The sequence below is a fragment of the Oryzias melastigma genome, linkage group LG3, assembly GCF_002922805.2.
Source record: "Oryzias melastigma strain HK-1 linkage group LG3, ASM292280v2, whole genome shotgun sequence".
Lineage (NCBI taxonomy): Eukaryota > Metazoa > Chordata > Actinopteri > Beloniformes > Adrianichthyidae > Oryzias > Oryzias melastigma.
The window spans coordinates 7,338,871-7,354,944 of record NC_050514.1 but is presented as its reverse complement, the minus strand read 5'-3'; the positions used below and the strand labels follow the sequence as shown (position 1 = coordinate 7,354,944).

Genomic DNA, 16,074 nt, shown 5'->3' with positions numbered 1-16,074 from the left:
ATTAAGACACACCCCCAGAGTGAGATCAAAGCCCTGATGACGAGAAAAGTTACCAGCCAATAACATTTTAAAAAAGGACAATTAAAATTATCAGTGCTGGTAATGATCCACAGACAAATCATCATCAATATAACTTACAATGTTAGGTGAACACTTCATTTATTTAGGATAATTAACTAACTGTGGTTATGATCAGGGAGAAATTCATACTAAAATGGAGAGAATGGCAACGCTTCATTTTTCATGTTGCTGCTGCCTTTTCTCAGGTTGGACTTGTGAAGCGTCTCCAAACTCACCTTATTTCCACTCTTTGAAGATCTTATAAGAATAAGTCTGTGCTTCTTTTTGAACGGGCTCTTCAGTTCATGACACTTTTCATAGTTCTCCAGGTCAAACCTTTCCAAGCAGTTCTGCAGGTCCTACAACACAAGGCACAAACATGCAGAAACTTCTGATTCAAATAAAAGGAAATTCAAGTAATTTTAACGTCTTCTTGGAAAATATTAACTGAGATAACCACAGCCAGTCATTGTTTAATGTGTATTTGTTTTATGATAAATCGACCTTTTGGTGGAGTTGTCTTCATCAGGACAGACTTTTTGGTTTTATTTCATTAAAGAACAAAAACAGCTGTTAGAAGAACTATACCTCGTTTTCATAAACCCCAATTTCCGTCTTCTCCAAAACAATATATCGTTCTTTATAGCTGGTCAAAAGTCTGCCATGAGCCTTCTTTACCCAGCCGGCCTTCCCCAGCGGTGGTTTCTCTTTATGTTGGGCTGGGTCCTTTTTTGTACCCTGTAATGACAAAGAGGAAGGAAGTAACACATCAGACTGCGAGAAGGCCTGTCCTTTCTGTTCGTGTGCTGCAGTTGCAAATCATAGTCTTTCAGCGTTGATTCTTAGTTAACAGAACCTCTGACCCCAAAATGATCAGAAGAATCTGTGCTAATGCTTTTCTAGACTTGTTCAGGAGAGGCTGGATAGTATTTGACACCTGCAACAACCCCTCCAGTAATAAATGTGTGTTTGTGTATCAGTTGGGAAGGGCACTAGACTGGCACGTTTTGCGGCTTTTCCTTGTTACTCCAAGGTATAAATAAGTACACACAAACAGATCTGCTTGCTGAGGTTTCTACCAACATTTTCAACAGTCACCAGCATAGCACAGCCCCCACCTGCCTGAACCTGCCATCATAATCCAAGCAAAGCCCACCACCATCACAGGGTTGGTGATACTAGCCTGTGGCTCTGTGACTGTAAAAACATTAGAGAGGCGTACATCAGTTCTCACCCAGCCTGAAGCCACAGCATGCAGCCCAAACAGACCTACAGACAACCCCTTAGACCTGCACACTGAATCCCTCATAGAAGAAACTGCACCACATACATGGAGAGCTTGTGTGCAGGATTTCTATCAACATTCAAATCCATCAACTCCAGTCAACTATTAAACAAACTACAGAGTCTGCAGCTACAAGATCATTTTTCTTTGTGCATTGTGAGCATCTTAACAAACAGATCTCAGGATGTTAGTGTGAAACTCAGGATCTTCAACCATCATCCTGAACTCCCCAGAGCTGCATTCTGCATCCAACTCTGTTTAATCTGGACAAACACGAATGTCTTACCCAACATACCACCAATTCAGTCATTGCATTTTCTGACACATGATCATTGTGGGGCTGATGAGCAATTATTTAAAGATGTCACACTGAAAGGAAGTTTAGTCACTGGTGGTGTGGTGTTATGACAACCACAAAATAAGAAAAACTTAATGAGCAAATGAGATGAGCCTTCTAGAAGCTCTGAAGCTAGTGAAAAAGGCAAGGTCATACCTATATATAAAGGTGGGGATAAGCACAGGTTGATTAATTATAGACCGATCTCCTTGCTTCCCCAGTTCTCAAAAATATTAGAAAAATTGTTTTATGTTAGAGTGGACTCCTTCATCAATAAACACAATATTTTACATGAGCATCAATATGGCTTTAGGAAGAAACGAACATCTTCACTTGCCCTTACAAACTTTGTTGAAAATATATCATCTGCAATTGAAAAAAAACAATATGCAGTGGGAATCTTTCTAGATCTAAAAAAAGCTTTTGATACGGTTGATCATGACATATTAATAAATAAACTGCACATGTATGGAGTGAGAGGACTGGCCCTAACTTGGCTTCATAGTTATTTGCACAACAGAGAGCAGTATGTCGAAATAAATCAGGTAAAATCAAAAACATTGTCAGTGAAGGTTGGTGTTCCTCAAGGTTCAGTTTTGGGTCCACTATTATTCATACTGTATATCAATGATATTTGTGAAATCTCAAACCTGTTGGAAACTATCTTATTTGCAGATGATACAAACTTGTTCTGCTGTGGAGACAACTTGGAAGAGCTATTGGAGGCAGCTGGAAGAGAACTCAATAGATTTAAGAGTTGGTTTGATCTAAATAAGTTAACACTAAACCTAAATAAAACCAAGTTCATAATATTCGGTAACAGAAAAGCCAATACTGATAGGAAACTCATGATTAATAATGTTGGAATTGAAAGGGTGTCCGAAATCAAATTTAGTCATTGGTAGGACTTCTTGATATCAGCCACTGCAGTTTTTGTCCGGTGGTACATCCCATGCAGGGGCTTGTCCTCCCATGAGGCTCTGTCCTTCAGCATCACATCCTCTGCTTTCCATTGTCTGAGACATTCAATGAGCACGCTGTCCGTTGGTGTCCTTGAGCTTGACATATTCATGCATCTTGGATGTTACATCCTGGATAGTGGCTTCCATGCTCACTAGTCCTCGGCCTCCTTCTTTATGGTTAACATATGTTTAAAAGAAAAACAGACTTTTTGCACCTCTGCTGAGAAAAGTTGATAACTGTACAGTGGAGGGGATTCCTAGTGTACAGATCCAAACAACAGCTGCTCTGCAACAGTGGAAAATAAGCTTCAGCCGGTCATCTAGAGTTCAGCTGACTCAGAGTCTCTAAAGCTCAACTCCACAAATTTAAAGTCCCACTTTGATGAGGCAGGCGGTCGTTCATACGACCTATTTCCAGGTCCGTCCACCGGACGAGGATTCAGTTCTGATGGACTCTTCTCTCTTCACTACTGAGGAAATCCTGGTTAGTTTATTTTTCTCCACTTAGTAATCTGATTACCAGCAGGTCATCTGGTCTGATCTGAGGTCTAACACACAAACAAATACCACCATCATCCTCCATAAACATAAAGATCGATGGTCCTGACAGAAAACATGGAAACAGTGAGAAGTCTAAAGCTGTCATTGACTCTGAATAGACTACAGGATCAGTCTAAACGTTCATTATTGAGAGTAAACTCACTCAGATCTTGTTCAAATGTTTTCTAGAAGTTCTCCTTTATCAGCTGACAGCAATAATTTACTAGTGAAAAGTCACATTCTCGTTTTTACAGATCTGTTTGTAAAACTGTAACACAGCAGTAAACATACATCTATACCATTCCAATATGGAGAACAACTCACGGTCAGGTCAGAAAATCTCACTTGTTTTAACTTATTTACTCTACATTTACTCTACCAAATCAAATGTGTCTTAGATTCCTGGCTCTCTTTATTGTTTCTTTACAACACTGTTTTCCACACAGAGCTAAATCTGTGGTGTGTAACACAAAAACAAAGAAGAGAAAAAGAAGCATTAACATTAAAAGATGATAACAAGTTAATTATTAACCAAGATGACTTATTTTACAGTCATGAATCGTGCACTGTAAAAAGTGAAACATTTGATCAATTAACCAAAGTCTGTAATTTGTTCCATTTAAATGTATTAGTTTTCATCAAATTAAAATTTTGAGTTGATAGTTTATTCAACTTTAAAATGTTTGATAAAAGCTAATATTTTTAAATGTAACAAATTACAGAACTTTGGTTAATTGATTTAATTTTTCCCTTTTACGGTGTGGTTACTTTCCTTATGCGTACTTCAACAACTTCATCCAGAACAATGCTGTCTTCCTGACTTTGTTCTGTTTGTTAATATGATCTAGTTTGCTCAAAAGTATCCAACCTGTCTAATATTGTCTATTTTTACTTTTTGAAGGATTTTTGCGTTTTGTGTAGTTGGATGCTCTGATACGTTTTCTCTGTTGTTTGTTTCTATTGTTCTATTTGTTTCTAGGTTCATTTTCATTTCCAGCAGCTACTCATCCTTGTTATGGCTCCCTCTCCATCTTATGTTCACATGTTCTTGTCCAGATCTTTGCTGTTCCACCTGACGGGTCATCCCATCTGCTCATTCTACTCCAAAATTCTCTTCACATTTTTTTTCTGTTTGAAGTTCTGCTACTTTTTATGTTTTACATAAACCGGTTTCAGTTTTTCGTAAAGAAATGGAAACTTTCTGCCGGCGTCTGATGTGCAGCATTTGGTTTTGTCATTTATCGTAACTGCGAGGATTCTGCGCTTTGGTTTGGTTTTTCAGTTGTGTTCTTGGTTTTGGGCATTTTCTAGGTTGTCAGTCAATCCAGGTGAACCATCCACAGTTTTATATGTGTCTGGTATTCAGTTCTTCATTGTCAGGTCGTCTGTTCTGCTTTTGTTGTTCTGATGGTTTTATGATGGTATTATGTTAAAAAAAAAAAATTATCTTTCAAACAAATGTAAAATGATCCAACACAAAAACACTGCAACACCAACACAAAGTATAAATTAAAATGTGCGAAACAATCAAACTTAGCATTTCAAATAACCCAGAGTCTCAGCTTTGAGGAGCTGGTCCGGTGTCTTCAGTCAGTGATGATCTGCTCTGGTTGTGGAGCCGGTTCTAGAGGAAATTCTTTTCTTGCAGATTCTAGATACTGAATGGCTCCAGATGCTTCTTTTCCTGGGGCCTCGTTTTCTTTCCCTCATGTTTCTGTGTGGATGTTGTTTCTTCTCGTTGTACCTGTCTCCCTTTCCCTGTCTGTCTCTCTCCTCGTGCTCGGTTTGTGCACTGCTGCTGTGAGCGTAATGAGCCAGCAGCTTAGAAAAAAAGGAAAATATCTGCAACCGACTCATCACTTCTCTCTTAACGCCACAAACAAGTGATCCCGAATGAATAACCTCGCTCTGAATTCAAAATACGCGAGTGATGACATGAAGCTTCATTTGGAAAGTCACTTCATCAAAAACAACGTGAAGCGAGCGCTCCACACCTCAACAGTGATACTTCTGCTTTGAAAGATCAATACAAAGTCGAGCCGCCCGCTCAAGCAGAACCTCTCTGCTTGACAGTAACTGTGCCATTAGGACCAGCCCAACAGTTACAGTGTGAATGTTAGTCAGCATTCACACTACAGGGATTCTCCTGCTGCTTTCTGTTTGTTTTTCAGCGTGTAAAAACTCAATCACAGTCTCAGAGATTTCATCAATCTTGGTATCAAAACATTCAGCTCGTTCAGGACATCACTGCTTGTATTTTTGGTATTCATTAACTTTGTAGCTTTTGAAATATTGAGAAAAATATGACCACTAGGAAATGAATGAGAAAGTCTTTAAATGTCAAAATTTCAAGAATACTAGCAACAAACTTTTAAATATATTCATGGGATTCTTTCATCTTTTCCAGTAATTTTCAAAAAGAAATTGGAGTTTATTTAATATTTTATCATCTTGCTAATATTTTTGGCTCATTACTAAGGAATTTTAGGCTATTTTGGAGTTTAGCTAGTATTTAAGCAACAAGCTAGATTTTTTTGCTAATTTGGCGTCTACTGAGGCTTTTGGGGTTATAATTTGGAGTGTATTTTGTCATGTATTAGGGATTTTTGAGTAATTTTACAAAAAAAATTCAGAAACGTGGGTCAACATCCTTAGTAGTCCTTTAATGAAATTTCCAGTCTTCTAGCAAATTTAACGTTTGGCTTTTACATTAAATCCCTTCAGCAGTTACAGTAAATTGCATCATCATTTTCAGCAAAAAGCTTCATCATCTTCAGTGACTAGCAAAAAGCATTCACACTAGCATTATCACAGGTAATGCAACTTCTGTGGTTGTTACTGCATTTGTTGCAGGAGTACTTGGACATTGATAAACGTCAAGCTCAGACTCCTCTCATTTGTCCCATTCAGATGTGGGTTACTCCCCACACTGCAGTTCTAGGTCTGGCTCATCGGAGTTGGCCTCTGAACACCAGTGCTTCTACAGTCTCAGCTGAACTTCCACGGTGTGATGCTGATGCTTCTCACGAAGAGAGGAGGTTGGTACTTCTCCTGCTTCAATGCTCAAGCACCTTAAGTTTCATCTGTGAAGGGTCAGTATTCTGCTCATCTAATTATTCTCATTTCTCCTGTTAAGTTTAAGTTACAGCTAAACCCTCACAACAGCTCAACATCAAGCAGCAGCTACACTGAGATATGACTGAAAAAGTTCAAAATATTTATGATGCTTCAATTTATGTTAAAGTTCACACAGGAAGTCTGCTACACAGTAAAGACAAACACAGCTCTTCCTCTCAGCTCACAGACCTCTGCAGTCTAATAGCAGTTGTTCTCTGTGGTGCTGAAACAAACGCTCCCCTGGAGAACGGACGTCTAAAGACCTGCTCATGCTAAGTGTGAACAGTCCAAAATTAAACTGAGGCTCCTCCCTTCTATAGGATGCTGAACGAATGAAAATAATGCAGCCTAAACTATGTTTGTCATGTGCTGAAGTACGAGGCCTTCTCTAACCAGATGTTCCCCATTTATCTAGATTAAGATCAGAAAGTCCAAAAGGCAAAAACACTCAGCCAGTCAACAAGCTGCTATTACTGAACCTGTCCATGAGCTGGTGACACTGAAGATGACTTCTCTGCATCAGTGATCACGACTGACTGATGTAAGACTTCTCATCAACACATGAGTCTGTTTTGGAGGTTTGTTGCATGGAATTGCTCAACCAAAGTGTTCAATGACTGTAAACCTAGCTGCGTTTCCATTAACTCTGAAATTTCACAAGTTGGATTTTTGATCATAAATTCTCTTAATGGAATGACCATCATTTTGAAAAGATTTTCATTTATCGAGAACTGTTCTTGCACTCAGAGGAGGTGGTTTTTCTGGGGTGTGTTAAAATAGACAATGGAAACTTTTTTTTCAAATTAAATTTGCTTCTTGGTCGGAGTGTCTATCCTGGGCGCAGCACAGCGGGCGCCACGAGAGATCACAGCGTCACAGCTCATTCTAAGCTGCGCATCATTAGGAATTGTACAGCTCGTCCGTAAAATCACCAACCAAGATTTCCCAAATCGCTTCATCTGTAGCTGCACTTTTTCAGCTTGACTCATAAATCTCCTTTGAAGATGAGTGCTAGTGCCGAGACAGAAACTTGAATTCATCTTGTGTTTTTAAACAGAAAAATGGTCCAGCTGCTCCATCGTTAGAATGCTTGTTTTTCAAACTCTGCTGAACAGTTTCTCACCTGCATCTGAGACCATCAATGGACTAGCTGTGCTCCACGCTGCTGTGACATCATCCAAATACTTCCATTTTGAATTAAAAAAAAATTAAAATGACTTGTTCTCATCCATCTCCGTGTTTTAATGACTTATTGCGTGAGTTGGTTTGTGTTTGTTCACATAATTGGGATTTAATGGAAACTGTGTCATTAAAAAAACGTTTTTTTTTTCAAAATTTCTAGAATTTCGATAACGTTTTGCACAAATGTGTCATGGAAACGCAGCTGATGTGTCCAAGAAACAGTTCAACAAAAATAGTCATGAATGTCGTTGGAGGAGGACCCTGGAGACCAGGCTCAACATAAAAAACATTTCATTAACTGGAACGTGACAAAAACCAAACCAGTGCCGTAGCCGGAGCAGGAACAACTGAAGACCAGACACTTGAATAAGTTCGGGGACGATTAACTGAACTTAAGACAGCTGTGGATCATCACAAGCCTGGAACTGCTGTGACTGACAAGAGCAAAATAAAGGGAACATTTCTTGTAGACAAGGTGAAGATGGAAGATGTTACTTGTGTTTCTGTTGGGTGAACTTTAATTAGGAGGATGTTGGCATGTGATGAGAATCATCCCATAAGCCCCTCCCTTTCTCCTTTTGTTTTCTCTTTGTAAGGAACATTTTGATTGCTTTCATCTTGTTAAAACTAAAGCAGTCAGATTCAAGCTAAAAATCCTCGGTAAACATTTGAAGTTATTTTTGGTTGTAGTTTTGGATTCAAAGAGCAGGGTTCCAGTTCCCAGTCTCATTGTTACTCTTTAACTTCCCTTTTTTAGGAGAGATACTTTATCAAATGTGAAACTTATGGAGGAGCTGTCATTTTCTTTAATTGTGTTTTCCACCACTGTTCCTATACCAGAGGACAAAAGTGTGTCTTCTAAAGCACATGGTTCAAGAACTGTTGGGTGTGTCACCCTAAACATCCAACATTATCCTCAACCTGAGGCTTTTTAGGATAATGGATCAAATATGCTTCACCTCAGCATTAAGAACATGTTCTGTGTCATCCATATGTCATATTGTGTTGGTAAAACATCAGGATCGTGGTGTTTTCCGTCCCCTGGTGTTGACGTCTTCCCCTTTTGGATGCTACTTCCCTCCTAGCATTTTGCTCAAGCGAACCTTGACGCTGCGTTTCAAACGCTTAAGTTCACTTCTGGACAGAAACTTTGCGGCATCAACCACATGGCAGCGTAAATAGAGAAAGCTCGAGTCTGTTTTCAGGGTATTGTGGTTACATGAACAGCTTCATAAAAGTGTTCACCTCTTGGTTTATGCTACACTAGAGCAGCAGTTTGGCTCCACATCTCTGCACAGACAGGCGCTTTGTGACAATAGTGAAGTCCAAAACATCTTTGTATTTGTCACCATCGCACACCCTTCCACAAACATGCAGCTAGAAAACTCCAGCTCTTAAATAGGGGCGTTCCCCTGCAGCGTATTTTACCTCATTCAAAAGTGTTCTTTGGAACCAACTGAGGCCTTCTACTCCAAATAATACAGCAGCTCACTAACTAGAAAGTGTCTTAAGTACTCACCTCCTCCATGACTAAAAGCTGTGACTCTTGATTCAGTTTCTACTCCAACGTGGCGTTTCTTCTCGGCATGGACTCTAGATGATCAGTGGAGACATTTCCAGCAGCACAGCAGCCGATGTGCTGAAATGAGGAACTGTCAGGTCTCAGCCGGGAGGGTTGCATCGCTTCCTCTTCTGCTTCAGAGTAAGGAAGCAAAAAAAAAAACCCTTCGAAGAAAAAAGGCCTGGTTCCGGTTAGAATCTATTCGCAAGCTGACAGTTACCTGACCAAAAAGAAGCAGCAGGAACCTGTGACTTCTGATGGTCCAGACTTTCATATCATTGGGGTGACTTTGTCGGAATGTTATTCATTTAATAAATAAATACAATGTAATTTCATCAAAAAATCTACCAACACTTAACCTATAAACATATGAGGAAGTTGTACCTTCACTGTAACTACTTTCTAATTTACAGATAGTGAATCATTTTACATAATATTCTATTACATGATCACAAAAAGCTAAAAAGCAACCAGGGCGGCATGTGCCGTGGCGTGTGAAGTGGCGTGGCGTGACCTGGCGTCAAGTGGCGTGACCTGGCACGCCAGCATGTGGTTGTGGGCTGCAGTGATTTAAAGACTGGCCTTCATGCAGCCCTTTTACTTTCCCACCTGAGTCGTGTAACTTTGCTTTATCCTCAGTACGATTACATTAAACTGGGTCATCTGGACCCTCAAGACAGCACGCTGAACTCTTATTCAATTATTTTTTTATCTTCTCTGGTATCTGTGGCAAAGATAAAATCCTCCCCACCTCTGTCATGGGAGGGGTCACACATCATTGTAAGGGTGGGGTCATCTGGACCCCAATGAGAAAACACAAGGGTTCACTGGGATCAAACGTTACAAATAACTCTCAAATATACCTGCGATCCACATCAACTGTATGTTTTCATACATCCTCAAACTTCAGAGATAACCTCAGTTTCAAACTTCCTGTTAGCTTTAAAGCATGATTCTGTCTGTGAAACACTGCACTGCTAACGGTCATAGCTCTGCTTTGCTAATGTAGGAACTCATGTCATAGACGACCAGCTGCTGTTCCCGTTTGGTAGCAAAGAAAAGGTGGTTGCCTTGGTTACACAGCGCAACTCTGGGCTCTTATATGACTTTCATCTCTCACATTAACTTTACTCATGCATACCCTTAAGAAAAGGTAAACTATTGAAGTGTAATGTACTACAAGTAAACTTAGTTCATTCTAAAAGTGAGGCAGTATACTTTAAGTTTTTTAAATGACAATCCTTACTCTAAAAGAGTGCTATTTCATTTTTATTTTATTTATTTTTGTTCTTTTTCCCCTCTTTGTCCTCAGCAGTCTTACTCTGCTGGATTTTGTTATTTTAGTTTGGGGTTGGATCTTGGTAGTCTTAGTTTACAGGCTTTATTTATTTGTTTTCTTTAGGTAGTTTTGGTTAGACAGACATTATCAGGAGCTGCTGACTCTGATGGTCGACATGTCTGGATCAGCAGTCTTCATGACTTTTTTTATGTTTGTCTGAGGAGCCACCATGGAGAGATAAAAGAGACACATGTGGATCTGGAGCTGCAGGACTCCTGATCTGGACCGATATAGTAAAGAAATACAACTTAACAGGACAGTGCAGACTTCTGAGATGGATTAGATATGATGTGAACTTCACAACAAACAAATTAAATAGTAAATTTTGACTGTGGAAGAATGGACAGAAGATGTGTTGAGAGATAACTAAAAATAAAGAGGAACTTTCAGGAAATGAAGGATTTGTTTAGACTAGATAATAAAGATTTCCATCGATATTTACAGCTAAAACACGACCTTAGACAAGAAATTAAAGAAACACATTTTGAAACATCTCAGCCAGGTCTGATAAAAATTACAATCAACTCATATAAATCACAGAAAACTCAAAGTGATTTTCCAAATTATACACCGCTCTTGAGGATTTAAAAGGAGGTAACACAGAATAAACGCAAAATAAGTGGGAAAGAGAAGCTAATATTGAAATCTCAGTAGAGGAGTGGAGAAAGATAAATGAACACCAGTGGAAAACTACAAACTCAGAGAAGAGTTCAGGTGGAAGAACACAATAAGATACTTCTCAACTCCAGCACAAAGGGAAAAAAAAGATTAAAAATTCATAGAGATAGTCTTTCAAATGAGGCTTCCATTCTCCTTTGAAGTGATGTATTTAGAAAAGGTTGAGACAATCCATCAAAAAAGAGTTTAAGATTATAAAGTCCTCAGGATTATGTTGGCCTGTGAAAAGGTGACCTGAAGATGGCGCTGTGGTGCCAACAGTGGAAGAATGGGTTGATGTGATGCTGAGTATATATAACTTGGAGAAATTGACATATTCACTCCATGACAACATTAAAAAAACATAGTATGTATGTATTTACAGGGACAGTGCACATCAAAAGCATCGTTGCAGAATTAGCCCAAAAGCTATTTTTCATCTGTAATCCTTGGACAGGTGTTAGAAATAATCAACTTAAAAACTTCAAAACAGCAATTAAATGCACTAGTAAAAAATAAAAACATACATTAAAAATACATAAAACAATAATAAAATGCACACAGTGAGAAACATTTAAACTAATATAAAAGACACAAAGGTGGCATAGAATAGACAGGGAGAGGCAGGTGATTAATAGAATTCAATGTTGACATGTTTGTTGTGATATAAACCAGTTTTTAAGTGCTTTTAAAACAGAGTGTATGAGGTGAGTTCTCTGATAACGTGAAGGACAGAGTTCCACTGGGATGCTGTTACGGAGAAGGCGCTCTGACTAAAGTCACTTCTCCACAGAGGAACTAAACAGTCCTGTTGAACCGACTCTCGAGTCACTCTTTGAGAGATGGATCTTATTTTGACAAGTGTTGTAGTGTTTAATCATGATTATGAAGTTTTTAACCAAAATCCCACAACCTAAATGTCTTAAAAATACATTATTCATGTTGATGTGAAGCCTCTGTTTCCAAAATCTCTTCTGAGGAGGCGTGGCTTTTGGAGCTCCGCCCCTGATCCCCCCTGTCTGATTATGATAGCTCTGTGTCTCTCTAGCATAAATCTTCACCACTGCTACATAAAAACATCCATCAATCTGGGTAATGTCCAGCCGTATGGTTCTGATCCAGATGTCAGCTGGACGAGGAAGTGAAGATCTTCATGGACAGAACTTCCTCCAAAATCCTGATTCTTTCTCCTTCCAGTTCACCAAAGACTCTTTTAGCTAATTCTCCAATGTTTATTGACTGTGATCAATACATTCAATCATTGGTTTCTCAGAGTTCTTGATAAAATAATCAAAGCTAACATCAAAATGCTCTTTCATTGATTTACAATCCTTTCCAACTGCGGTCAAATGAGCCGCCGTTCACATTTCCGTGGTCACATCAAGAAGCTCCGTGGAGTCTGGTGGAGATTTTCCAGCGTTCTCAGTCCTGCTACCGTAAGTATTGGATGAAACTCACACCAAAAATCCAGTGATGCTGATTTGACCACAGAAATGTGAACGGCGGCTCATTTGACTGCAGTCAATGTGAAGATACCATCTTCTCTTCTCCAGAACCTGAACTAGACACTAGGAACAGATGAGGGTTTAGTGCATGTGCAGCAGAGCTGTTGATGGAAAGAAGATCATTCATTCAAACAGAGTCTGTCCAAGACACTTTGATTGATTTAAAAGGAGAAATACTCAGAAATGTAAAAACAAAATGATTTCTTATTACATTTGTTCTCTTTCAGAAGAAAAATGAAACACAGACATGATAAAAACTCCAAAAACAGGATTTTCATTGGAGGGGACTTTAAAAGGGCCATACCATGAAAAACCAACTTTTTGAGCTTTTTAGTGTATTCTATTGTTCATTCCTCACTATGTAGTAGTTCACTTCTTAGTAAACCTCTAAAACCTGAACTCTCATTACTCTATTTTAACTCTCAATCCAGACTCTCTTTAACTTTTAAGGGCAAAAAATGTGATCATATTTTTGTCTTTACATTAATCCTCAGTCATTGGATATTTTTTCAACATTTTCTGTACTTAAGTTTCAGAACAGATCTCGACCTCATTCAGCCTTGCTGTAGGAAATTTTTTTACAAGTTTCCACAAATCATCAACTTAATTTAATTGAATTTTCATTCTCTGTAAAACGTTAAAAATGAAGAACAACCGGACGCTAGCTTCAGCTACGTCTGACTTTTAAAGTGGGATGGATAAATGAAGCAACACAAAAGGAGACAACCGTCGTAAAACTGGTATTTTCTAAGCATATAAACGTGAATCCACCGTGTCTCCAACTTTATTATCTGTATGTGAAACAGTCGAGTCTGTCTTAGACAGACGGATTCTGCTCGCGGAGAATCGTCTCAACAATTCCATGACGGGAAAAACTCCTGGTTCTGTCTGTAAACAGCAGCCTTACTGCTCTCTGAAGTGGAAGGTTCTTCTTAGGTTTCCTCACTGGCTCTTTTCTCTCAGAAGAAAGTATCCATCAGACGATGACGCTCTGTGGAGCAGTGAAATGTCCGGCCAACAGGCCGACACTGATGGGGGGTTCGGGAGTTCCCCACTGACCAGGTTGTGGATCAGCATCGCTCTGCGCTGTGCGGCGCTGACTGTGAGGTAGATTGCTTCGAAAAAAATTTCAAAAGATTCCAGCTAGTGTGACGACGAGACTGGTGGGTCATTGGGCAGAGTGAGGAATGGAGACAGGGGGGATATCCATCATCATCGTCGCCACATGTTGTGTCTCTGAAAACACTCCTGGACCCGACTGTGTTCTGATCAAGTGTTTTAATAAGTGACAAAGCAACTGACATGCAAGCCATGACAACCAGCTGTTCAGTCATGCCACATCCTCTGCTTCAGGTTTCCTCAAACCCTGGAAGACTCGTCTGTGTGAAGAGGTCAATGTTGTGAGCTGCTGCTCCAAAACAGGCTTTACATTACAGACATCACCAAAAAACAATACATCAAACTACCAAAGTTCTAGTCAAAATGGTTTAGAATAATAACACTAAAAATATTTGATGTTGAACAGCCATCACTTCATAGCGTCGCTGCTGGCGGTTTCCTCTGAGCGTTTGTGAGGAGCTGCGACGGCGTGGAGGACGGGCGGGGAGGTCCTGCTCTCGGCTGCTTTGCTCAGGCTGTGGTGGCTGCTGATGTGTTCACTCATGTCCTTGCGGTTGGTTGCTTTGTGGCCACATTGTACACAGGTGTAGCGCCCTCTGGTGTGCTCCCAGAGAACACGCCGGCTGCAGCCCAGACCTGATGCATGAAAGGACACAAATCCAGGTGTGATATCAGGAGATGGGCTCTACAGTGTGACCAAATTGGTCGCATTTGTGACTGAATTTTTCAGTGGTTTGTCTAAAAGAATTGAGCCCAATCATTATGGAATGAGGGGAAAAACATGGCATAATCTCTGCAACTCCAAAAGACTCCTTCCTGTATGTGTGCAGGTCTAACAACCTAAAATAAGAATTATTATTATTATTTTATTAGAATGTACATGTGAGTTGTACCGTTAGGGTCTGTGCACATGAACTCCATGCATGCACACCCAATGCTGGCGGCAGTTGGAGCGAATAGAAGAAGTCTGTTAAAATCCTTCAACACTGGAGTTTTAGCTCCAGTGTTTAGGCTACATTCTTTCGTCCACAGTAACTTTTCAACCGTTAATGCAATTAACGTAACTCTAGATGATTCTGAAGCGGAGTAAACGAGCCTCGCGCTGATGCTCTGTGCAGTTATGAAGCGTTTGCGTAAACCACGTTAATCAGCAGATACTACCGCGGAAAAAACAGCTTCATGCCGCAGCGCTCTACGTTAGTAAAACTGTGTATCAGCACAAAGCAAGAAAGAAAAGCAGCTTTTTTCCACGTCAGAATCAGCTGATTCATGGTGATCGTGTGAATGGTGGAGGATTTATGATAAGCCAAAGAGCCACTTATTTAGGTGTGTTTCAAATAAAGGCCTTTATGTCTACCAGTTTGTAAGTTAATCATTTTCAAGTCACAAAGCCGATATTGACCGTAAATAAAAAGTAAATGACCATGTAAAAGTGCTATTAAATGTAATGAGGCCGAGAAGGTCGGTGCACCAAACTTTTGTGCTGGTGCACCTAAGAAAAAGGTTAGGTGCACCAGTGCAACCAGTACAAAAGGTTAGTCTAGAGCCCTGATAATGCAAACAGGGTTTTTAACAGTTTCCCACCTTCAGTGTTAGAGAGGTTAGTCAGGAATGTGGACCTAAATGTCAAACATTCCATGACTTTCCGCTACTGTTGGAGCAGCAGAGCCTCACCTTGACTTTTCCTCCAGACGGCTGGGGATCCGTGCGAGGACACAGCAGAAAAGGATACGGGATGAGAGGTCTCAGAGGTCCAGGTCTGTGTCTGGACTTGGCTCTGGAGATCCGAGGGATCCACCGCTGCTTTGGGAGTGACGGGGTTCAGAGTAGGAGGAAGGTGATAAGATTCACTCTGAACTGGAGAAGCTGTGCTGAGCGGTGCAGGAGGGAGTTTTGGGGATGACATCCCTTGGAGAGGCAGAACTGGAGGGTCGAGCGTGGGGGGGTCAGTGGAAGCAGCAGCAGGGACTGTGCTCTCAAAGGAGGTCAGCTGGGGAGACGATAAGGACTCCAGCTGAGGGGAAGGCTGCTCGGCGGGCTTGACCACCCCAGGAGCAGGCTGGGGAGGGGCCGTCTCCGCAGCTTTGGGTTTACCCCGAGGCACCTTGGAGCAGGTGTGCAGGTGACCCAGAAGATTACGGTACGAGCGCAACTTTGTGCGGCAGCTCTCACATCTTTAATAAGAAAACTGTGTTCTTGAAAAGTGAAAGACTGCAGAAAAGTACAGGAGATGTCAGGGAGGCCAGACTCACTGGAAGTAGATGTTGGGTTTGTGGTGAATCCTGGTGTGCTCCATCAGCTTCTGCATGCTGGGGAAGGAGGCACTGCAGCCCACAGAGGAGCACAGCAGCACCTTACCTGTCAGGACACAGCAGACATCACAAGCTGCAGCAACAGACGCTACACAACC

General features: G+C 40.5%; 2 protein-coding genes across 2 annotated transcripts in view; both read right to left on the bottom strand.

Annotated features, from left to right (window-relative positions):
* Positions 1-10,352, bottom strand: part of plekho2 (pleckstrin homology domain containing, family O member 2) — a 19,873-nt gene extending 9,521 nt beyond the window's left edge. The window contains exons 1-3 of the mRNA XM_024294766.2: positions 9,003-10,352; positions 649-798; positions 297-419 (exon numbers count right to left, since the gene is read on the bottom strand). Coding sequence (XP_024150534.1) covers positions 297-419; positions 649-798; positions 9,003-9,011 — 282 coding nt within the window. The 5' untranslated portion in view covers positions 9,012-10,352. The remainder of the gene's footprint in view (positions 1-296; positions 420-648; positions 799-9,002) is intronic.
* A 3,454-nt stretch (positions 10,353-13,806) lies between these two features.
* The window catches only part of znf414 (zinc finger protein 414), a 5,910-nt gene continuing 3,642 nt past the window's right edge, over positions 13,807-16,074 (bottom strand). The window contains exons 3-5 of the mRNA XM_024295544.2: positions 15,917-16,022; positions 15,339-15,838; positions 13,807-14,300 (exon numbers count right to left, since the gene is read on the bottom strand). Coding sequence (XP_024151312.2) covers positions 14,074-14,300; positions 15,339-15,838; positions 15,917-16,022 — 833 coding nt within the window. The 3' untranslated portion in view covers positions 13,807-14,073. The remainder of the gene's footprint in view (positions 14,301-15,338; positions 15,839-15,916; positions 16,023-16,074) is intronic.